This window comes from Vulpes vulpes, chromosome 2, assembly GCF_048418805.1.
Source record: "Vulpes vulpes isolate BD-2025 chromosome 2, VulVul3, whole genome shotgun sequence".
In the NCBI taxonomy this organism is placed as follows: Eukaryota; Metazoa; Chordata; class Mammalia; order Carnivora; family Canidae; genus Vulpes; species Vulpes vulpes.
In genome coordinates, this window is record NC_132781.1 from 30,629,246 (window position 1) to 30,654,364 (window position 25,119).

Sequence of the window (25,119 nt, forward strand, 5' to 3'; positions counted from 1 at the left end):
ACAGGAAGCTCACAGCCCAGAAGAGGCAGAAATAATTTCTCAGTGAGGTTTCAAATGTTGTCTCTGTGCAAGAATGGACATTATTTCAGACAAAATCCTTTATTCTTCTCTCTGTTCCATTTTTCCTTACCAGCCACATCCAGGCGTTTGCCAAGTTTTGTTAGTTGGTTGTTACTTTGGGTGGCACCTCTCACCTAGAATTGCAGTGACCTCTTTAACTGGCCTCCTGGCCTTCCACCTCTCTGAGCCCTTCCTTACTACATGTTACAGTCTGATCAAACACCTGAACGGGAGGCTTTGGTCTTATCCCTCTCCTTTCAGTGGCACTGTCGGTTGCAGATTAATGTTAAAAATAACTAGTGTCATAGCGCACACATTGCATGCCTTATATGCCAGGCACTGTACAAGTGCTTCACAGGCGCTGATTTACTCAACCCTCATGCCAGTTTTGTTTTTTATATTTTATTTTATTTAAATTCAAGAATGAATGAATGAATGAATGAATGAATGAATAAGTAAATAAATAAATTCAAGTTGGTAACACATAGTGTAGTGTTGGTTTCAGGAGTAGTGCTTCATCACTCATAGGGCACCCAGTGCTCTTCCCAAGTGCCCTCCTTAATACCCGTCAGTTATTAAGCCCATCCCCACACACAGTAGTCCAGAATAGTTTCCACCCCTACTAACCCCTTTAACAAACTTCAGTTTGTTCTCTCAATTATAGAATCTCTTATGGTTTGCCTCCCTCTGTTTTTATCTTATTTTTTCTTTCCCTCCCCTTTGTTCATCTGTCTTGTGTCTTAAATTCTACATGAGTGAAATCATAATATAGGTCTTTCTCTGACTTATTTTGCTTAGCATAATACCCTCTAGTTCCATCCACATTGTTGCACATGGCAAGATTTCATTCTTTTTGATGCTTGAGTAATAATCCGTATACACACACCCATACACACACACACACCCCACATCTTTTTGTCCATTCATCAGTCGATGGACATTTGGACTCTTTCCATATTTTGGCTATTGTGGATAATGCTTCTAGGAATATGGGGCTGCATGTGCCCCTTCCAGTCAGCACTTTTTTATCCTTTGGATAAATGTCTATTAGTCTCATGTCAGTCTTAATGTAAGATACTGTAATTATCACCTTTTTACCTATGTGAAAGTGAGTATGGGGAAAGGTTAAGTTGATAGCTGAAGGTTTGAATTGGGATCAGAGCTCCCCTGTGCACTTCCAGACCTGTGCCAACAATAGGCTCCTGCATTCCCTCTCTGAAGGAAGGCAGATGCTGCTGGGCAGGCTACAGATGTTTCCCAACTTATCGTGGGTTTATATCCTGATAACCCTATCATAAGTCAAAAATATCATAAGTCACGAATGCCTTTAATACACCTCACCTACTGAATGTCATAGCTTAGCCTCCCTGATCTTCACTGCACTCAGAATGGTTTCATCAGCCGACAGTTGGGCAAAATCATCTAACACTAAGTGCGTTTAATACTAACTTGTTGAACATCATGTAATTTATTGGGTGGTTTACTAAAAATGAAAAAGAGAATGATCATTTGGGTGCAGAATAGTAATAAGCGTATCAGTTATTTGCCCTGTGGCTCCCTGCCCTGCCCAGCATCAGGGGAATGTACTGTACCACGTATCACTAGCCCAGGGAAAGATCAAAATTCAAAGTACAGTTTCTACTGAATGCCTATTGCTTTTGTGCCTTTGTAAAGTTGAAAAATTGTAAGTTGTGTTGTCATAATTTGTTTGTCCTGTGTGCTGAACTGGTTTGGTCCCAACTTCCATTTCTAGCTTTATCTCCCACGACTCCTCTGCATACCCCCTGTCCTGTCCTCTAGCCAAGCTGGACCACTCTACCCTGTACCTCTCCAGTGAACCTGTGCTTTTGTGCTCTGTGCCTGTGAGCTGAGACAGTGACTGGCTTTGTACTGAGTATTGTTTCCATCGTGTAGTGTTATGTAGCAGGCCCATTTCCCTCTGCTGGGGAGGACATGAGTGGTCTTCAGAATAGTTTCCACCCGTACTAACCACACTATTGTCTTATTTCAACCTGTCATAGGGAGGAAGGCAGTCATGGTACACTGATGTAAATTACAGGTGCTCCCAGATAACCTCTCTAAGTTTAAAGGGCCATGGGATTCCAGTAGGTGTACCCTTGAGCCTCAGCAGCTAGGATGCAGGACCATCCAAGCCCCTTTGATGTTCATCTGTATTAAAATGTCAAGAGGCCCTCTTGGGTCAGGGTATGAACCCTTTCTTAGGAGGGTCAGGGTATGAACCCTTTCTTAGAATTCTTATTGGGTTCTAGCTTTTTCCGGTATTATTTCCAGCATTATTTGTTGAAGCCTCATTTTCTTTCCAGGTTGACTCCCATGTTTTACCTTCCTCCTGGAAGGAAAATCCCTTGAATTTCTAGTTAGTAAATCTTTTCATCTGAATACCACACCTTATCAAGAGTGAACTCATCTTGTCCCACTCTCTGAGTAGACCTGCAACTATCTGCCCCAAAGCCCTTGATCTGTTTTGTCGGCCAGTGGTGTTCAATTCATCCTGCATGTGACTGTTATGTATCTTTTCTTCCACCCTCCCAAACCCTTTACCCATGAGTGCATATGGCCTTGGGTCCCCAGGTTCCCAACTGAGGGTCAGACCAGAAGACAATGGCCCCTCTGAAAATGTTCATCTTGAAAATCTACCTGACCATTGCTGCAGGTGAGTCTAGGTGAGGTGTCTTTTTGCAGTCTTTGCTTTCTGGCTTTTGAAACTCCAACAACTTGTGTAATCAGAGTGGACCCTTTCCTGTTGAAGGGCCACTGGGATGTCCCATTGATCCACATAACTTAAAAAGGTGCTGCATTAAGGCTTTTGCCTTACCTATCAACATCTGCTTCATTCATCCTATATCTTAATACCATGTAAAGAAGATGAGTCCCCACCTCTGTCTGATTTTTCTTGGCATCTGTAAGACCCACAAAGGGAAACTGAGACAGGTTATTTGGTAAGTCTTCTTGGATTGCTTGAACTTTGCAGCAGTAAGTTTACATGTAGTGCATCTATGAAAGGGACCCTCCTTTTTTTTTTTTTGTAAAGATTTTATTTATTTATTCATGACAGACACAGAGAGGCAGAGACATAGGCAGAAGGAGAAGGAGGCTCCCTGTGGGGAGCCCAATGCAGGACTCAATCTCAGGACCCCAGGATCATGACCTGAGCCAAAGGCAGATCTCAGCCACTGAGCCACCCAGGCATCCAGAAAGGGATCCTCTATCAGAGTCTTTACCATGACTTGGGTAAGGAGCATATTTTCTAGGTGAATATCCCTATCATTATAAAGCCAGTCCAAGAACTGGATTGATTGATTGATTGATTGATTGATTGATTTAAAAGATTTTATTTATTTTTTCATGAGAGACATAGAGAGAGATAGAGATAGAGAGAGAGAGAGACACAGGCAGAGGGAGAGGCAGGATCCATGGAGCCTGACATGGGACTTGATCCCGGGTGCCCAGGTCTCCTGGGTTGAAGGTGGTGTTAAACCACTAAGCCACCGGGGCTGCCCCAACATCTGGATTTATATAGTCATTTATGTTGGTCCATCATGAGCTCTGATGAAGATCTATCATTGCCTGTTTCGAATAAGTTGAAGGAAGTATAGAGGCATTTGAGTTCTCCACTGTAACAAATTACATTTTAAAATTAAAAAATGGGTCAACTTTTTTTTAGTAGATAAATAATCCTGAATCATGTTCTTGGACAGATTGCCACTTTTAATATACAGTATTTTGATACTTTTTAATTTCCTTTTTCCTATTAAATCACAGAATTTTTGGCCTTTGAAAGTGTCTCTGAAACCATTCTGGCCAATTCCATCATCTTTTCTGTTCACTTCTTTTTACTTCCTTTGACTGCTCTGTTTCCATTCTCTCTTCTCTTTTTCCTCTGAAGGTAGTAATGTTAATAACTTACCTTTACATGGTGATTTAACTTACAAAATGCTGTCCAATATCAGTTTCTTTTATGCCTGTAAACCAGTCTGGAAGATGGGTAGGGACAAGATTATTTTCCTGTTTTTCAGATGAAAATATGACCCAGACTTGTGAAGTGAGCCACACAAAACCTCATAACTAGTAACTAGACATGAACCAGCTTCGATAAGCTCGGCGCCAAATATACAGCTTGCTTCAAGGCAAGAACTACTTTCTCTTTCTGGAGAGTAAGGAAAACTAGCCCAGAGCTGCCACTGGTATTATGGCAAGAACTTGGGTTTTGGAGGCACATAGTCCTGGGTTAAAATCTCCATTCTGTCCACTGTCATTCATTTTTTCATCCAGGGAATATTCATCAAATGCCTCCCATGTGCTGTCGCCCTCAAAGGCACTCGAGATAAGCCATGAACAGGAAGATGCACCTACTGTTTCAAAAGTGAATGAGTTCTGAAGAATGAATGACATTCCCTGATGAGAATAAATCCATAGTATATAATGAGATGTTGGGTGAAAAATGCTCTGAAGAAAGTAAAATGGGATGAAGGGATAGAGAAAGGGTATGGCAGTGGTGGCCAGGGGTGATGTGGTATGTTTAGATAAGGGAAGCTGGAGAGCCCCTCTGCAGAGGTAACATTTGAGCGGACATAGAAATGAAGGGCTAGGTGGCATCATGCAAGTTTCTGGAGGAGGAATGTACCAGAGAGGGTTTTCAAAGCCCAAGTTCATTAGGGTCATTGGGGAACTATCCTCATTTAGACTAGGTAAATAGTAGTCTGAGATGATCTGGTTTGCCTTGAGCTCATACCATTTTAAAATGAATGTCTGGCACTGTGAGAAGGGACTGCCTGTATTGTGCCTTATAATAGGGTCTTGTAATCATTGAGCTTGGTGAGGAGCAGGCAGTTCTTCTTAGGGACTGTTCTTTTCAATGTTGTGCACCTACTGAAATACAAAAGTATTGCACTTGTAAGAAATTGCACTTTTGCCAGGCTGAGGAAAGAGGAAGTTTGGTTTTAGGAAGGAGACAGAGATTTAACTCACACAAAAACAGATGTACCTCAGTAGATGAATAGTTCCACTAGCAATCCCACAGGTGAGATCATAATTCGATTTGCATCATCAGTGTCTTCACTTCAGATACAGGACTGTTCTGCCCCCTTCTCTCATCCTTCTGCCTCTCTGCTGAGGGAGGGGTAGTTACCAACATGAGTGATAGAACAATTATTGAACCTGGGGCACTTATCAAGCCATGTTTTACTAGTGGTCAGGGCCACTATATCTGAATCCTGAGCACCCATGTATGCCACTCTTCTACCTTCTACAGACGGACGCCAGCTCTTATGATGTCCAGCTCATGCTCTCTGTTGCTCCTTTTCCATCTTCTTGAGCACACAACTGGATGGATACATTAGAGCCTCAGGTCTTCTCCTTCTCTCTTCCCTCTCAGGATATGCATGTGTTGTGAGGCTGGATGGAATGTTGGTTCCAAGAATTAAGTTGGGGGGAATGAGGAGAGAGGGGTGAGTAGGAATCTCCACTTCTGTCTCTAGGTATAAGCCATGCTTCATGCCCTCACTCTGTCTCTACTAAATTCCTACATGGGGATCACGGGAGGTGACTATTAATAAAGCAAAACCCCAATTTTCATTGGGCTAGGGGGCCCTTAGAGAGGCTAAATGACTTGTCAGCAAGGATTGGGCATTTGAGATTCTTGGATACAATACCGTAACAGTACCAGGATGAGCCAGGGGCTGCACTTGGAACAATGCTGAGTGGAATATGGGTTCTGCGTGGCATTCCAGCCTGCTGTTGACATCAGTGCCTACCACCTCTGTGTGGAAAGAGAATTCTCGTGGGCCCTCCAATGGGAATAGTGTGTTACTTCCCAAGCTCACTGTCCCCTGACATTATTTTGTGAGGCTGTTTCATCCTTCAAATGAGTATATTCTTGTAAGAAAAGGAGAATCTGTGCAACTATGAATCTTTGAATGTTAGCCTGTGGCTTTTAATGTGCGTTTAAGACCCAGAAAAGCTTAGAGATAGACCTAACAACCTCATCTTGCCATTTACTTTAGGAAAAACACCTTTCTATAGCTACCTTTGGGTTAATGGAAAGAAAACTGCAAAATATTTGTTCATGTACTCATTCAAGCAGTCTGTAGGACTTATCGTGTGCCTGTCACTACGTAAGCCCTGGTGATACCTAATGAATAAGACAGAGTTCATACCCTTGAGAAGCTTTAAGACAATGAAACAGCCCTTTTTATGTTATGTAGATCTTCCTGACCTATATCATTTTTTTCTCTGTTTGAACATCTTTTAACATTTCTTCCATAGCTTAGGTCTCTGCTGATGAATTTCTTCAGTTTTTATTTGTCTGAAAAACTATTATTTCTCCTTCCCTTTTGAAGGACAGTTTCACTGGATATGGAATTCCTGGTTGGTGGCTTTTTTCTTTCAACATATTATATATTTTACTCCACTCTCTCTTCATATGAATTGTTTCTAATGAGATGCCTGGTGTAATCCACATTTATGGTTACTCTGGAGGTCGATTTTCTCTTTTTCTTTTCTGAGTTTGAATAGGATACATTTAAGGCTTTTGGTATTTATCTGGTATGGTGTGCTTCAGATTGGCAGATTTACTTTGAAGGGTGGTCTGAAGGGCCCCTGGATGGCTTAGTGATTGAGTATCTGCCTTTGGCTCAGGTCATGATCCCAGGGCTTTGGGTTCAAGTCCCGCATCAGGCTTCCTGCAGGGAACCTGCTTCTCCCTGTGCCTATGTTTCTGCTTCTCTCTCTGTGTGTGTTTCTCATAAATAAATAAATAAAATCTTTAAAAACAAAATGAAGGGTGAGCTGAGCCTATATGGTAAACACCACGTGACTGAAGAAGGGATATAAATATGAATCCCAGGACACAAAGCTTCCTCTCTCATGTGTCATTGCAATAAGTCTCTGTAGCAATTCAGAATTGCCCTAAGTGGTATGTTTTGGAAGTGGTGGTGGCAGTGGTCTCAAGCGGGAATCACCAGACTGTTTCTCTAAAGGGCCAACTAGTAAATATTTGACGCTTTGTGGGCCAAGTTTCAAAATGGAAGATACTATGTGGTGCTTATAAAACCACCTAGAAAAGTAAAAGCAATCTTTAGCCTATGGACTGTTCAAAGATAACCAGCATGACAAATTTGGCAACTCCCAGTCTAAAGTGTCTTTTTGATGCCTAGCTGCTCTATGATTTTAGGACTTTTGAGCCTGAGACCCTAGCTGGGTTTTCTGTTTCCTCATCTACAAACTGGAGATAATTCCTGTCCTGACAAATTTGCACGTGGATCCAATGAGAGGATACATTTTGAAGCACTCAGTAAAGAAAATGGTTTTTGTTGTGAGCCATAGTTGAGTATATATATCCCATCCAGTATACTCACGAGGGGCCTGGTTTCTACCTGTTGTCCTGGTGAAAATTCTTATCACGTCCCTTTCACTCTCAAAAGTATTCTGGCTGGAATGATAAATTATATGCTTACCCTCCCTATAATTATATGCACTTCAACAGGTTTTTATTTATCCAATGATGTTTGGAGAGGTCAGCGACATTTTGGAGGCAGGCCACAGATTACTGGCTTCAAGGCCAGGTTCTGTGATCATGAGCTACATGACTTTAGGTGAGTTTCACACCTTTTTTTTTTTATTTTAACTACTTTATTGAGGTAGCATTTGTATAGCATAATATTTGCATATCATAAGTGTACCATTCATAAATTTTATACATTTATGGAGTTGTGCAGCCTTCATGCAGTCTAGTTTCGGAACATTGGTGATACACCCAAAAGAAACTTCTTGGCTATTTACACTTGTTCCCTGTTTCTATTCTCAGTCCCAAACATCCACAAATCTTCTTCCTGTCTCAGTTGACTTGCCTTTTCCAGAAATTCCTCAAAACTCCTTTGTCTGTTTCCTTGTCTGAAAAATGGGTTCACTGATGCTCTGTATGTCATATTGTCATTGTGTGGATTATGTGGGGTAATCTAATATTAGTCCAGTGTCTGGTATTCAGTAAGCACTCAGCAAGTATTAACTATCGTCATTATTTTATCTAGCTATCTGTAATCATTAGGCATTAAGCCTGCTATGTTTTCTGAGAGTGACATAAAATATTATTCAACTACCTTTTGTCATACCATCTTGGTAACCATTCCCAGTGGCAGCTGTAGCTTTGATTCCTGTCATTAGAGTTGATGCCTTTGTGTTAAAGATGCTTACATTTCATACCATTGGAGTCTGTCACTTGCCATAGAAAGGCTGGAGTTGGTCAGCTTCCACAGTCATAGATTCAGGAGGCTTCCTGTCCCCACTGAGGAATAGGAATGAGCTGTTATGTAAGAGGCTGAGAAAATTCAGCACACACTCAAAGGTGCACTGCAGGAGTAGACAAATATGATTCATCAAGGCTGTTATAGTTAGTGATGTCAGTGCAGATGACATCATCAATTGCAGAGACTGAGTGATCCAAATCCTTTCGGGGACAGTTATAGATGTCTCCCAGGGACAGGTAAAGGATTAGTCTTCTGGGGGTGCTGCAACTGTCAAATGCAAACATGATGACATGTTGACATTTCTTATATATAAACACATGAGCTCTTACAGAATTTATCTTATATAGGACCAGTAGGTGTTCTATTGGCAGTAGTGTTTCTCAAAATATGTTAGCCCTGTGAATGCAATTGAAAATACCATGTCAAGTTCTTTTGTGCATTTGAATCAACTTTGCTGAGAAATATAACAATCTGATGTTTAGACAAGTGAGCCAGTACAATAGAACATCTTGAAAATTAGTGGTATCAGTAGGAAATTGCCCAATCATGCCTCCACCCTCCATTTCTTCATTTATAAAAAAGTGGAGATAATGATATGCTAACTTCACAGGATTATTGCAAGTTATTAATCACTAAGCATAGTCCCCGGTTTACGTCAGGTACTCCATAGATGTTAGTTTCTCTTAAAAAATGTATGTTATGTTACAGTTCTGATCCTCAGTTCTTTATCTGGAAAAAGGGGATCATCATATCTACCTTATTAATGAAAGTGATATCTAATATCTGATTGGCACCATGGTGGATGATCTCATTTATTCCTCACAATCATCCCCTTAAGTACACACTCTTATTCAACCCACTTTGCAGCTGTGGAAAGAAAGGCTAGCAGGTAGAAGAGCTTAGACCCTACTGGGTTGTGACTTTGAGCCCATGCTGTAACCTCCAGGGGGTATTTTCTGGTTTGTGAGATGATTCTTTGGAATACTGTATGGAAAGACAGCAAAGCACTAATCATTGGAAGTTGTATTATTCATCCTTTTCCATTTCTGCCTTTCCTCTGGTCTGGATCTGAATCCCTATAGAAGTGGCCTCTAAAACATACCTCCTCTGGTTAGTTGGAGGCCTGTTGGACAAACACACCACGCTTAGGACCTCAGGGGAGCATCTGAGCGGAAGGTCCATCCTGATGATGCAGGATAGGGGCACTGGCTTGGGGACCAGAAGAAACAGGTTCCTATCCAGGCTTTGCCACCAACAGTGTCATCAGTGGGGCTTTTGGCAAGTCACTGATATCTTTTACATAAAGGTCTAAGGCCCCTTCTGGCCCTAGGATCCTATGTGTTGGGTCTTCTTACCTTAGTCATTTGATTATGGTTTAGAACAGTGGTGTGGGGAAAATATGCAAAGGTAGAGCTAAAAGGAGACATTGTGGGAAGTAGAAGGGCCCAAGTCACCCTCTTTCTGGCTTTGGTACTCAGGCAAGTAATTTAGCCTGTGTGAGCATCATTTCTTCCCATAAAGATGGAGGTAAAACTAACATCCCCATCTCTATCACAGGGCTGTGTTAACAAGATTACGTGAGGTAATGAATATAAAACTGGAAGCTGAACAATTACTAGTATTAATAAAATAATTTATAGCAGGTCAAAGTGATTGGAAAATTTCAAGTACTGAATACACAGCTGTGCAGCGACCACTGCCAGATCACCAAGGGAAGCCTGTTTTAAGCTGAAAAGTCAAGAATAGGTCTACACCTGATTTCTTCTGAAGGCCAAGGATACAGTGGGTCCTAGCAAGTTTATAAGTTTTTGTAATACAATTTATGATAATTTTTTGGTAATTATAATTTTTTTCTGACTTCAGGAAGGAGGTAGCAATTTCTGTAACAGAATACATGGAGTTGTAAATATGCAAAATTAAATATACTTCTATTTAATGTGGCTATTATCTCTTACCTCTCTTCCCGGACAGTGCATTTTAGCAATGCTTCTGTACTTCTCTACTGGTTTAATGCATTTACTTGCTCCTAAGTCTTACCAGCACTCTTCTGGCAGTCTGCTATTCTACTTTTGAGTAAGAGTGCCAAATAAAAACAAATCTGGACTTAGTAAGGAGAGACTTTTATTCAAAAGGAATATTGCAGAGTGAGGGGGGAGATTATTGTGATAAGGAGAACACTTGGACCATAAGATCTGTGAGTGTCTCAGGAATTAGGCAAAAAAGAGTTTTTCTTTTTTAGAGACAAGTAAACAAGGCGAGAGACAGTATGGGCAATTGAGATGAAAGGTGGCATGACTGGATAGTAGGTCAGAGAATATTTTACCCTGGGGCCAGTCTGTTTTCAGGAGGGGCTGGATGGTGGCTCAGGCCAATGGTGGGCCAACGTTTAGGGGCCTGGAAGTAGAAGAGAATCTTAACAAGTTTGGTTTACAAGCATTTTGTTCCAATTGATCTGTGGGCAAGTCATGCAGCTGATCATTTATGAGGCACTGAAAGGGAAATTCGGAGGGTCTGTGTCTTTGTCACAGGTAAACAAGGGCAGCATTTGTGAGTCTTTAAGTCACATGGGGAATGGTGGTTCTTGGCAAGAATCTCTTTTCTAGAGCACAAAGGAGAAGGGAGTTTTTGAATTTTCACTGTTTTCCCAGATCATAGGACTCAAGTAAAATCACTGTTGGGAATGATTAAGTATCAATTAAGATTGCTTTTAGGGGCAAGTAATAGGAAACTGTCCTAACAGTGACTCAAAGACAAGTTTATTTTTCTCACTTAACAAGTAGGGCAGAGGTCAGTAGTTGCTGGCAGAGGTATAGCAGATTAATGGATGATGCCGGTAAAAGGCTTGGGTCCTTTTACTCTTTCTCCTCATGTTTGTCACAAAATAGCTGCTGCAGCTCCAAACATCCATATTCAAACTGCCTAGGAGACCAGCAAAGTTCTCTGTGTACATTGCTACAGAGGTTCTCTTAGCAAGAAAAAAGGTACTGTATGCTATACCAAATCTTTGTTTCTCCTGGTCATTGTATTCTATACAAGATTCATTCTCTACTACTGATAATTTTTTTACTTTATTTTAAAGTGGAGCTTTAGAAAAGTACACACCATGTTTTACAGCATATAAAGAAATGAAGACATTGTTAGAAATAGTTTTCTGGAGGAGCTTTAGGGAGCCAATCCCCTCTTGAGCCAGTCACCACCTATTTGGAATCATCTATTGAAGTACTAGGAATTTTAGAAACATATATACAGAGAGTTCATATTTCTGATTTTAAAGAGATCTTACACGTCAGTAATAAAAAATTCTCCCCAATCAAGTTAAGTTTCATGCTTTTTCCTATCAAATAGTTTCTAGAAACAATGGTACCTAATCTTGATGAGCTGCTCCTGTGCTACTGGCAAGAGTATAAATTGGTGTTAACTTCTTAAAGTCTTATAAAAAGCATAAAGAATCTTAAAATGGTAATACGCTGTACCCTAAAATTTATCTCTAAGGAAGCTTTCATAATGAAAGACTGAGAATTATGGACCAACTTGGTCCATATGAAATAATAGATTATTCCAGCAATATTTATATTTTTAAAATATTGGAAATGTGTAACTTACAATAAGAATTAAACTAGGTGTGACCTCTTTATATCTTGTTAAAAATAAGAATACAAGTTGTTTAAGCCATGCTATTCCCATTTTGTAACATATAGAAGAATTTATGTACTTAAATATATCAAATATTAAAATAGATCCTTGTGGATTATGGAGTTATGTGCCATTTTTATTTATCTTAATCTTTTTTTGGCATTTTCCATTTGTCCTATTATGAATATTGTTTCTACAATTATAAATAAATTAACTTTATTTTTAAAAAGACAAAAATATGTTTGTTGAGATTCTTTTTAGAGAGAAATAATGCAAAGAAATAATGGGTATAAAAGTGCCTTGATCCCCAGAATTTGGGCAGGCTGTTGATTACTTGAACATTTTATTGATAGACGAGGGATATGTTACCAAGCATTTTGTTCCCCTGGAGTCTTGGCATTTTTCAGTTCTGCCATGAAGGGAGTGTTTGAAGGAAGTTGTAACAATAGTTCATTCTTCTGTATTCACGTAAATCACATCATTCTATTTTTCTCTTCCTAAGGGGGCTTTCTGTTTTTCTTTTCTGTGATATGTATAGGCCTGAGGTCACTAAGGGCAGTAACTAAATTCAGAAGGGAAAGGGAACCAGTTTAAGGAAACAGTTTGTCTTAATTTATCCAGATAACCAAAGGTACATGATGTAAGCTGAATCATTATCTCAGTGCATAATTATCCCTCTTGCTCAGTGTTTACAGAAAATGGGGCCCCAATATGTTTGAAAAGGAACTAACAGTCTCTCTTCCACAGTTGATTAGTAAATAAATGGGTATGTATAAACCCTCACTATCTTCCCATATGTGTGAGGGGAGGGAATACAAGGTAGATGTTTCTCCTGACAGTCTGCCCTTCCTTTGGGGTATCCACGGCACAGCTCGAGACGGGTTCAGATCTTCTACTAGTTTGTTATTTGCTGGTTGGAAACCCTTGGTGTAAAGTCACATACTTTTTAGCCCTGGAAGAACTTTATGAATTCAGTTTCAGTTCATCTTCCATTTCTTACCAGGTGCTTTAACATACATGTGAGATTCTTAAACTAAGATGCGTTTTTCTTTGGGTTATGCTCTCTGAACCAGGAATCTAGGTCTTGCAGCCTCAAGGTCTCTAGAAAGTATCACCATGTTTACTTCTTGACTTCACATAAGTCCTTGGCGTGGGGTTTAAAAGGATAACTTTGTTCATGTTCGATTAGCCAGTAAAATTGCTTTAGCACATGGAATAATGTGTCAATCTGAAGGCATTGTTTTGTTTTGTTTGTTCACTCTTGCAGGAAATTAAGCTAAAAGCCTTTAGTTTAATTTTTTTTTATTTAAAAACTATTTTTTTTTTAGAGATTTTATTTATTTATTTCTGAGAAAGAGAGCGCATGCACAAGTGAGGAAGGGAGAGGAAGAAGCAGGTTCCCTATTGAGCAGGGAGCCTGACCTGGGACAGGATCCTAGAACCTAGCGATCCTAGAACTAAGGCAGATGCCCAATTGCCAGACAACCCAGGTGACCCACCTTTGGTTTAATCTTAATAGTAGAGCCTTTAGTAAGGGAAGGGAATTTTTAGTTGCCATTATACAGAAAATAAAATGTGTAGCATCGCCAACCCCAGCACAGAACCCTCACAAAAACAAAGATATGGACTCATGTGGGGAAAAAGAGAAAAAGAGGGAAATCTCTTATTCTTCGGAATCTGGAAATGGTCTTTTTTTATGAATAATGGGGACTAATGTGATTTGAAGGTGCTGTTTCTTCCCTTACATACTGGATCTTAAGTTAAAAGAAGTAGTTGTTGAAAAATTCTGTCTTGGAATTGATAAAACAGTATGTTGGATTTCATTATCCCCTGTGGGTATCTAAAATAGCAACCTGTCCCCTGAATTCTCCCACTTGGATGTGTATAAGCATCTCAAACTCAAAAGGAGAACTCCTAACTTTCCTACAACCCACAAATCACCTCTTCCCAACATTCCTCTGTCTTAGAGTATGAAGCTCTCATTTACCTAGTTGTTCAAGCAGAGGTTCTAAGAGGCAGTTCTTTGGTTTCTCTTTACCCACAGGCAATCTGTCAGCACTTCCTGTTGACATTACTGCTAAATATATCCTTAAATCACTGGGCTTCTCTCCATCACTACTGTCACCTCCTTGTTCAAATCCCTGTCATCTCTTATCTGGACTACTGCATTGGTTTTCAAATCCATCTCCTTGTTCCCTTACGAACTACTCTCTATCAAGCAGCAAGAATCATCATTTTATTTATTATTTCCTTATTTAAAGTCACTCTTGGGTTTTCCATAGTAGTCAAAATTCTTATCCCTTACCCTGGTTTATAAAGCCCTTTGGAATTTGGCCCCACTACCTCTCTGATTTCAGCCCATACCACTCTCCCCATCCACAGTTCTCTGGACCCATGGCAATCTGTTCTTTGAGCATGCCAGTTCATCACCCTGAGGGTCTTTCCTCTACCAGGAATGAGTTTTCCTTATCTTCTCATGATCAGCTCATTCTGATATTTAGAATAGAATGTTCTGATAAAGGTTATCCCTCATACAGGCCTTTTCTGACCACCTGATTATATAGGAACCCCTCTCCTTCAAACTAGGCACTACTAATTATAAAACTTTCCTTATATATCTTATTCAGATTACCTAGGTAGCATTTATAGCCATTATCACCACCAATGTCTATAAGTGAATATAAGACTCATGAGAGCAGGGGCCTCATCTGTTTTTTTCATCATTGTGTTAATATGGTAGTGAATAATGGTGTTGCATGAATAGCTGTTTTTCATATGCTGTGTGATCCAGCTGTCCCTCAATTTGACAATCAATAGGTTGTTTCTGCCTATTCTGTTTTTATAGCAGACTGGACTTTGTGAGTATAAGGTCTATGGTGTTCTGGACAATTGTCTGCCGAATGTACTTGCAGATGTCTATATGGACTTAGACTACAGAAAACAATGGGATGAATATATTGAAGGTGAGTGACAGATATTATTAATCACCTTTTAATCATCTCTAGAAAATAATACATATTCTTATTTATCTAGCGCATAGAAAACAAGGGGTTTAATCTCTACTATATTATGTTTTATTTTTAATTTTGTATGGAAGTCATAAGTGCTGGGCTGAAACATGCCCTTGTGGTTCTTTGCATGCTTTCAAATGCCACTCTCCAATTTGCTCCAGGGGCTACTTTGTTCTCACTTGTAAGTTTGTCGTCATCCCATATATCTATCATAGAGGGTTTCCTGGAGGACGTATCAGACCTGTAACCAGCACTGGCTTCAGAGCAGAATTAAACGAAGGCCTTACCTGTACCAGAAACCCCAGCATTATGAAATCTGTCTGGGAACTGGCTGTCTTATAACTGGAGGGACCTCGGATTTCTTTGAGTTCCTTTACCCTCTGTCTTCTCGTGGAATCAGAGTTGAAGAGTGCCCATGGGGTATTCTCATCGAAAGTTCAATCACTTATGTGCCAACAAATTTAAATATCACTGGTTACCTTCCAATATCCTGCTACATTCAAAAAAAGTTTGTATTCCCCTTTGTGCAAAAAGGGATAAAAAATAAAAGTAGTACACTTGGGGCAACAGCCCAAGAGCCAGTGGGGCAGAAAAAGTCAACATCTCCTCAAATGGAAAATGTGGGCACTCATCCACAAGTGTCTTTTGGGGCAGGAATTAACCTATAGATTCTGGATAGTGAGGCAACCTTGTTGGTCCTTGGCATGGTGGCTGTCTGAGGATTGCGCTGCATGGTAGACACTGGACAGGTGCCCATGGACATCATCTTTTAACAATTCATAAATGATATTTTAAAATGAAAATCTTGTTCTGATCCAAGTTGTATCTTGGAAGTTGAATCAAGTTTTATAAACAACAAGAATGGAAAACACAAAAATACATAAGAATGGTTATGGGTGAGAGAGTGGGAGGGTGAGGGGGTGAGTTGTTTGAGGCCATCTGAGGCCCAGAAAACAGCATGAGTAAAGCAAGGAAGGCATGAAACAGCATGGCATGTTCAAAAACTGAGCGATTTTGTTTTATTGGCTTGTCGGTATAGCAGAATCTAGAGCTAGGGAGGGGGGTATGTCCAGATCCCTACAGCCCAGTCTAGCCACCAGGCTACAGTGCTTGGATTTTACCCTAAAAACAGTGGACAGCTATGAAAGGCACGAAATAGGTGATCCTCCTGTCACTTAGAACTGGGAGTGGCCTCTGACAGTCACAGTGCACTAGAACTGCAGAGCTAGCCAAGGCGCATGTAAACTCTGAAAGACTTTTGCTAGAGTCAGGACTCTTGGCTACATACAGTAAGAAGTTAACAAACGCCAATGTGAAGAAAAGGAAAAAGAGTTCATTGGTTCATGGCATTGAAAAGTCCAGGGGTTTCTGACTTCCAGAACAGCTGCATCTAATGCTTACTTTCTCCATCCTGACTCAAGTTTTCTTCTGAGTTGACCTAATTCTGAGGCAGAATCTTATGTCCTGGGGGGACGGCCACCAGAAGATCCAGGCTTCTAGTCTAGCCATGTAAATAACCCCACAGGAACAGGAATGAGCATTCTACTTTCCTAGTCATGGCCGCAGGAGTCCCACAGTTTGCTGTCATGGCACCCTATGGATGTTTGTCATGGTTTGGTCTCTCAGTGTTTTTAAATGCCCTTCCTATCTAGAGTGAATTGTGATGCTCAGCCATGCAAGGGAGAAGGTTCTCTGCTTCAGTCTCTTTAGCAGCCATAGTTCAGTGATGCAATATAGACGTTGCCAGTAAGACAACGTACAGCTTCAGTTTGAGAGAGAACACCATGAGCAAGCAGGCAGCGTGCACAATAGGTTTTCTGGTGATGATAGGGCTAAGGTATCTGACTATGGGATAGACAGTTGCAGAACTTCTGATATTTGGTATGTGGCATCAGCCATTCACACTATAGTGTCTAGTACAGTAGCAGCAATAGTTTGGCTTCTCTGGAACAATTCTGAGGTTCTAAGTCTAACTCTGGTGCTTCTAGATGCTCTTTTTTTTTTTTTTAGGATTTTAATTTAATTTTAGTGAGAGAGCGAGAGTGTGCACAATTGGGAGAGGATTAGGGAGGGAGGGAAAAGGAAGGGGAGAGAATCTCAAGCAGGTTCTGCACTGAGTGTGGATCCTAACATGGGGCTTGGTCCCGAATCCAAGATCAAGATGAAATCTAGAGTCAGATGCCCAAATGAGCTACACAGGTGCCCTGGTCCTTCTAGATATTCTGTGTTACATATGATATACCTGAGAGTCTTTACTCCACCATTTTTGGCCTGAATGTGTTAGAGTGACAGGTAAGAGCCTGTCCAGATGAACCATCCCTGAACAAATCACTAAGGCCATGTCTTGCTCATTTTTGCCAGCCCTGAAATCAATGCTGAGTCAGTTGTGCTGAAACCACATAGTCAAGGAGCAGGGGAAGGATGATACCCTGACGGAGAATTGAGATTGTTGGTTCAGGAAGGAGGAGGTGATGTTGGGCATGAAAAGGTAACATGTCCACTTCTTCCCTTACCTTCAAGGGCTATCTTTAGCCTTTCATGGCACCATGTGTTGGCAAGCTCTTTAATCCATAGTCTGCTTTTAATAGATTTTGTTTCCAAAGCTGAATTAAATAGTTCATTTTCCCTTACATTACATACATTAAATAATACATTAAGCATCTCTTCAAGGGGCTCTCGTGGTTACATCAGCAGCCTTGGCATGGCTCCTTCTCTAAATGGTTAGTACGGAGGGTACTGCGCAGCTCAGTGTCACAAGGTGTGCATGTCATTGAATTCCTTTGCGTTATCCAGCCAGAGAATATGAAAATTAAGAATGATGGAATAGAATTCATTTCCCAGCTGAACACACTAGACTGGGTGATTGAGTCCCAGGCAAGCTGTAATAGGTCAAGAAATCCAGAGAGGTCTCAAAACATTTGGTACTCTAGTGACATCTGGTGGTTGCCCTGATTTAAAAACCTGAACATTTATTTTTGGAACCTGATTTTGTTTCATTGTGTTCTACTTGAGAATCTTGTTTGTGCTACACAATCCACATATTTTGTTGAGTTAGCTTATATTTCACCATGTTTTTATGTCTACCAGAGTGTGTCCTGGGGAACAAGCTTTCAACATTAATAAATCTGCATGATTTTTTTTTTTTTTGAATCTTTGCCTTATGAGCTAGTGCTTTATCATGTCCTTAGAGGTCATCAGACTGAGGCTTCTTCTCAATTGGTGGCCAGGAAGCTTCCAGATACATTAACTTCTTTTGTTCTCTCTAGAACTCTACCAATTGGAACACAACGGAGATACTGTGGTCTACTGGCAAGTGAAGTACCCTTTTCCCATGTCCAACCGAGACGTATCCTTTCTACTTGGTTTTCCTAGCGTTTCTGTGCCCCTTGGCCATCACCCAATGGTGGTATGCCCAGCCTGTGTGGACAGTTGTCCTTGATTCTTGTGGAAGCATTTGCTAAAACTGTTGCTTCTTTTTTTTTTTTTTTAAGATTATTTATTCATGAGAGAGAGAGAGAAAGAGAGGCAGAGACCCAGGTAGAAGGAGAAGCAGGCTCTATGCAGGGAGCCCGATGTGGGATTCGATCCTGGGTCTCCAGGATCAAGAAGCCTGTTGCTTCTTGTGTGGCTTTTGGAGACCTCAGAGTGTGATGTCTGCACCTGACCATGTGGAGCCTTGTGATTGTGGTCATTGGAGGGCAGCTCAGAGTTTCCTGAGAAGTTTTCTAAGGCTTGAAATTATTGGGCCATAGGATAGGGAACTTGGAAAGAACTTTTTATAAAGAGTGTTTGATACATTCCCTCAGTCTAGAATGGAAGTTGGCTCTAAGAAGTAAAATGATGAAGGCATATGTACAGATGATTAGAGGCAGAGTGGGGACTGGAATTCAGGCCCCTACTTTCCAGCTTTCCCCATATCCCTTCCCATTTTATTGACCCCAGAGTGATCCTTCCTTGACTGTTGTCTGTGAATGTGGGTGCATGTTTCTTCACCTCATTTGCCTCCTTTATCATTAAAGCAGTTGAATGGGATGCAGGGCAGGGGGAGTTAGCTGTGCCTCAAAGGTTCTAAAAAGCCCTTTTAGGACTATCCTAGGAAGGGGCATAGAAATTTGAGGACAGGCAGGATGGGGGCAGGATGACTGACAGGTGAGATTTCCACCCCTTCACTGTCCTCTTCAGTCACAGTACCTGAGTGTGTTACACACCGAATTTCCATAGAAGATACTGTCAACCAATGGTCTTGTCAATTTAAAAAAATATTTTGGGGAACCACTGAATTGAATGGTCACCGGGATCTTGTCTATCTTTAACATTGTATAAATCTGTATGTTCCTAAATAATTATTCTCTAGAAAATGAAGGACATGTGGCTGTATTTTATGTATATTGTTTGTGTGTGTTTTTGTGTCTATGTGCTTTCTTTGGCCTCAGATAATAAAAAAAACTCCATAAGGGTTTATTACTTGCTCACATACTGCTAGGTAGTTTGTACACATATGGTATGCACTTCAACAAATTGTGGATTACATAATCGCTTAGATTTTATATGGTTTTTCCCGATCCTTCTAGCAGCTGTGCAAAGTAAGTACCATCATCCTCATTTCACAGTCAAGGAAACTGAGGCAAAGAGGAGTCCAGAACTTTGTTCTGGTTCACACAAGAGTGGCTGGTAGGAGCAGGTTCAGGACCCAGGTCCATCTGTTTCCAGAGATGTTGCCCTTGACCAGGGCATGATACCATCTCTCTGACCTCACTGTGACATTGTGGGATAGGTCCTAGGAATAGACACTTGGGGTACTTGAAGTTCTATTTAATTGGTTTTCCAATAGCATGCAAGCACATAATGAGTTTCTTAATCTTTCTATATGCATGTCTCTCCACTAGGGGTTAAATTTTAGAGAACAGAGAATAGTGTAGTTGAAAAGACCATTCATTTGGAGCCAGAGATCCCAGATTGAATGTGGGCTCATACTCTCATTTATTGTGTGTCTTTGGAAAAGTCCCTTCACTTCTCTGGGCCTCAGTGAACTAGTGGTTCTCTGATCATAGGCTCTATGGCACACTGGAACTTCCAACCCTTTAAAGACCTCTGCCAAGTTTTAGTCAACGTATCAGGTTGGTTTTTCCTCAATGGAATGTCAGGTGATATCTATCACATGACATGAGGAAGTTTTAGGAGACAGTGGGACAATTTCTGCTGTGAGGAAAAAGTAAAAGGCTTGGGGGAGGAAAGCCAGAGCCAAAGCAACACAATTTCTCCACACCAAAACATTTAAGAACTTTACTTGTCAGTCCATAGAGCATGGGGACAATAGCCCATCCTGCAGAGTGCCTGCCTGAATGATGGCTGGGACCCTTGTGGGTGCTGTAGAAACTCTGAGGTGGCATGGGGCTATGGTTGTTGCTGTTACAATGAGTATATTACCTTATACTTAGAGATTTTTTTGTTTGTTTAGGCTTTGAATTACTTCAGTGTGAAACCTAAAATTCTGTTGATGCCTGAGCAGCTATGAAAGTCTAATTAGGTTTTGGAGGCAGATCTGGGTTTGCAGTCAGGTTCCAGTTGAGCTATGGGATCTTTGGCAAGTTCCTTTACTTCTGAGTCTCAAAATTGTCATCTGTAGGCTGGGGATAATGACACCAAACTCACAAGGACCTTTTCAGGATCAAAAGTGATGCTATATGTAAGGCTCATGGGAAGGGCTTAAAAATTGGTAACTTTCACTGTTTATTAGGATTACATTATCTTCCCTAGAATGGTACCTTAGACATTAGTGAGTGTTCTGTGAGTGTTTACAGAGATGAAATGGCTTTGTTATTCTTGGTGGTTAACTAGTGTTAACCCAGAGTGAGGACATCTGGGTACTAAATATTCAGGTATTCATTATTCTTCCTCTGACCACTAGGTATAAGTAACATTGCTTGAAGATCCTACGTGCATAGGCGTCACTAACTAGCGCTTTGCAGGAGGACAGGACAGAGTGGAATGACCCCAACGTTTATGGAGAACTTATTCTGCCCCAGTCTTTCTCCAGTGCTGTGAGCAAACCTGCCTGCTGGGCAATGTGATTCCCTTTTCCTACAGAGGGAAACCTAGCTTCAGGAAGTTTGAGTAACTAATGCAGAATCACACCGCTGATGAGCGATCCATCCTCTATCTCATAGTGCCTTCTCAGAGAAGGGAAGAGTCCTTTCGTTGTATAATTGAAAACGTCAAGGAATCATTTATAAGTAGATAATGCGTGCTGTCAAATGAGAATATCAAGTAGTATGGGGCACAATCTTGGTATGCACCCAGGGAGACAGGACAGGGAAGTGAAGGAACAGTATAAGGGGGCAAATGCCAGGGGGGGAGAAATAGAATCATCTCACATTGCTTCTGGCTTGCGAGGTTTCATTCCACCCATCTGAAATGCTGGCATTGATATCACGCCTTGACTGGCAATATAGTACGTGTATATCCGACAGCGGCGAGACCTGGACTTGAACGGGAGTAAGATCCACGTGATCCTGGCCCAGAGCACCTTTGTGCCTCAGATTGCTGAGAGGTCTGGTGTGGTCCGGGTGAATCAGTACAAGCAGAGCCTGGCAATCGAGAGTGATGGCAAGAAGGGGAGCAAAGGTAAAGGCAGGGTCCATGATGGCATACTGGGCAGGGCCACTCTATGAAGGCCATGCTGATTGTGTGGCTTGTAAAATACATGATGCTTATTACCTGAGGTCAGATAATGGGCATAGGTATAAAACAAACAAGAGCGCAAAACCTGGGGAGAGGCTCAGTTAACCCCCCAAAACTTACTTGAATGCATGATGGGTATTGAAATCTGACTCAACCCATTCTTAGCTCTTGCATTGTCCAGAGGAAATCAAACCAGAAGGTTTAGAAATCCAGTACAGGCTAGTACTTGAGATACGTACATAGGGCCTTGTGCATAGGGGTGGGCAAGAGGGCTGGCAGAACTGACTCTGAGGATGAAGCTCCTGCCTGCCTTGAGTTCCAGCCTGCACAGAGAAAAGCTGTGAACAGAGTGGTGGCACACAGCCACTTGCTGTACTGGAATCAGTGTGGCCTTGAGTTGCATGTGAGGCAAAATCTGAACCCTAATTCTGATGCTTTTCAGATCTGTCACCGTGGACATGCCACTAACTGCTCTGAGTCTCCATGTTGTCATTTATAAGTGGGGGTTTAATTTTACCAAATCCTTTGGACTGTTAAGATAATTAATGAAAAATAATTAAGTGAGAGACTATATCCAAGTATCTAACACTTGCCAGGCATTTAGTTAGTAGCAGCAAAATATGCCTGTGACTATGTTTTCATAAATATATTTATATAAACATTTATATTCTGGAAGGGAAGACACAAGAATCCTCTGGAATCCTGTGTTTCCTCCCTCCTCGCTTTCTGCCTGACGAAGGAAGGTGCGGGGCCGGGACGTTTGCAGAGTTTGTAGTTGTTTTTCTAACATTTTTCCTTCTCTTGAATTGTCCTTTCTTTCCCCTCTAGTTTTCATGTATTACTTCGATAACCCGGGTGGCCTAATTCCGTCCTGGCTCATTAACTGGGTCGCCAAGGTGAGATCCCAGGAGGCAGATGGGGGAAGTGTGTTTGACAAATGTTGACTTAGCCCACAGGGCTGTCAGGCTGAGGAGATGCCATGTCTCAGGCCTAATGAGGCTCTTTTATGAAGCAGCTTGGTTGAGTGACTACAATTAGGACTGACGTTGCCAACACCCAGGATGTGGGGGCTGGGACAAAAGAAGAATCCTTAGCTGGAATGTCAGACACTGCTTGGTAGTAAGACCCTGACAGGATCAGTCTCTGGATCCTCCAGACAATAGCCTGATCCTTGTAGGAAAAATGGTGCCTTTGAGCCCTGGGTCTGCTTATAGAGTAGGACAGGCCAGCCTGGCTTGAGAAACCACCAGACATGTCCAAGCCTGAAGCCTCCAGTTTTGTTACTGTTGTTTCTCTGCAAGGAGAGGGAACTACGGAGGTGTCCTGATCTTTAGAGACTGTCCTGCCGGAGAACCTGGCTCTATGAGAACCATTCAGTGCTTTGAGTCCCGTATACTGGTGGGAGGTCTCGGCACATTCCCTGGGAGAGTGCAGAGCACACAGGCTTTGAGTCAAACACATGTGACTTTGAATCCTGGCCCTGCTTCTGTCTGCATATTTTAGGGAAGCTGTTGATTTCTTCCTTTCTCTGAATGAGAGTATTACTGACCCTGTAGAGTAGTGAAAATAATGCAGTGTCTGGGGAAAGCCTTGCACAGTGCTAAGCACTAAGGAATAACTAGTGTGTCCTTTGCTCTACATCCTCACTGTTTCCTAATTCTGTAAAAGAAGTTCTTTCTCTGATATCTGGGTTAGAATCCCACAACCCAACCCAATCCCATTTCCTGTGTTTTTTCTTTTAAAAAAATAGTGTCTCAGAAGCATCTTTGGTTTTTACTAGCAAAGCCAAGATATACAACAGCATCCACAGCTATCTAGTCTCACCTGTGCCTTCGATCTTTTGACATTGTCTGTGGCCGTTTCTGTAGAAATTGGACAGGGGCCCTATTGTCATATTTATAATTCTCAAAACCTTCTTTGTTTACCTCTGCCCTATCCCAAGGAATCAAGAGTAATGTCTATGAGGACATAGAAGTAACAGTTCTCCTTTGCTTTGCAGGGTAGTGTTCCTGTCTTCTTGAATAACATGGCCAATGCCTGTCAGATGTACAAGAGGAGAACCTAAGAATGGGGATTGTATGTTCATGGAATGATTTCTCTGGAAGTGCTAAAGCCACCTGAAGCTCTGCTTTCCTTTTACTTTCCATTTTCGGAGACCTGCAAGCTATCCAGTATTTCCTCCCTGAGTGTGTTTGCCTGACACCGGGCTTCCTTTCCCAGTCTCCCCACCCCGGGACTGGCTGCCTTCTTCCACTGTTGAATATGGGTCAAAATAGGGAAACTCTTGCTTGTTTATTTTTAAAAAGGGAAGTCCTCAGTAGAGAACACAATCATTCCATTGTGCCATTTCAGTGGGATGGGTGGGTGGAGGAACGACAACAATGCAGGAGCAACTGATCCCGGGGAGCTGGCTCCTTCCCAGAATGTGACTTCTTGCAGCTCAGGAGGAGCTGCTGGGAGCCCCATCCCCTTCAGAGTGGAGTCTCAGGGCAACAAACTGGATGATATGGACTGAAGTCCATTTGCCTTACGCTTTGGTGTATTGATTTGGCTGCAGCGTGAGGTGATAATGCAGTAAGTCTCTCTTCCTTTCCTACTTGTGGAAGATCATGACCTGTTTTGATTTCACACCATTCTGAAAACTAGTACAGGCCTAAGCACTTAATGTGATAACCACTTTTTTCTCATCATCCATGTCTAGATTTCTGTTTCCCACATGCCCCAGGGGAGAGGCTACACATACCTTGCTTATTCTGCATTTTATGGGAAACTGAGGCATCACGATGGCTCTGGAAGTTAGCAAAAGTCAAGATGCTCTGCACACAGCACTGTGATAAAGTGTCTTTCTATGCAATAAAATGAATTACCTTCTAGAATGTTTAGAGATACTGAACAGATATAGTTCACAGCCAAGGAAATACTAGTGGATTGACCGACTCTCCACCTTTTCCTCAGGAATACAACCTAAGTTGCCTGCCTCTTCGACCACCAAAAGACTTCCAATTCCTTGTTTTCTCCTGAATTTTGGTAAACCAGGATGATCTGTGGCTAAAGGCACAGCCTTCATGATCTCAGGGAAACATTTTAACCACAGTGTTATGGTACTGAACCTTGATTAGAGGTCATAGAAATTCAGGATGTGAAAACAGAAGCAGAGGATTTATTTAAATGGGAGATCTCAGACTGTATGTTTGCTCTCTGGGAAAATAGATTGATACCAATAAATACTGAGTGACTTATATTTGTCTTGTTTGCAGCTTTCTTCCTACCATGTTCTTTTTGTGAGGTTGAATCAGTTAGGTGTCAACATTTGCAAGGCACATCCAACCTGACTAATGACCTGGAGTATAAAAAAGGATTTTAGGTGCATTTATATGCAAGACCAGGTATAGAGTGGCTTCACGTTAGGGTTGATACAGGTGCTCAAACTGACATTAGAATTTGGGTATATGCACCCCGATGTTTCTAGC

The 25,119-nt window shown here is 41.4% G+C and overlaps 1 protein-coding gene across 17 annotated transcripts in view; it reads left to right on the top strand.

Annotated features, from left to right (window-relative positions):
- The window catches only part of LOC112917896 (phosphatidylcholine transfer protein-like), a 66,345-nt gene extending 41,457 nt beyond the window's left edge, over positions 1-24,888 (top strand). For 9 of the 17 annotated variants that reach the window (XM_072747528.1, XM_072747523.1, XM_072747525.1 and 6 more), the window contains 5 exons: positions 14,803-14,920; positions 18,235-18,314; positions 21,421-21,592; positions 22,478-22,545; positions 23,649-24,888. In XM_072747528.1, the coding sequence (XP_072603629.1) occupies positions 14,878-14,920; positions 18,235-18,314; positions 21,421-21,592; positions 22,478-22,545; positions 23,649-23,714 (429 nt within the window). In that variant the 5' untranslated portion in view covers positions 14,803-14,877 and the 3' untranslated portion in view covers positions 23,715-24,888. Of the gene's footprint in view, positions 1-2,652; positions 2,735-3,136; positions 3,313-7,564; positions 7,674-14,802; positions 14,921-18,234; positions 18,315-21,420; positions 21,593-22,477; positions 22,546-23,648 lie in introns of all 17 variants that reach the window. The other 8 variants (XM_072747520.1, XM_072747529.1, XM_072747521.1 and 5 more) reach the window with 5 other exon arrangements.
- The last annotated feature ends 231 nt before the right edge of the window (positions 24,889-25,119 follow it).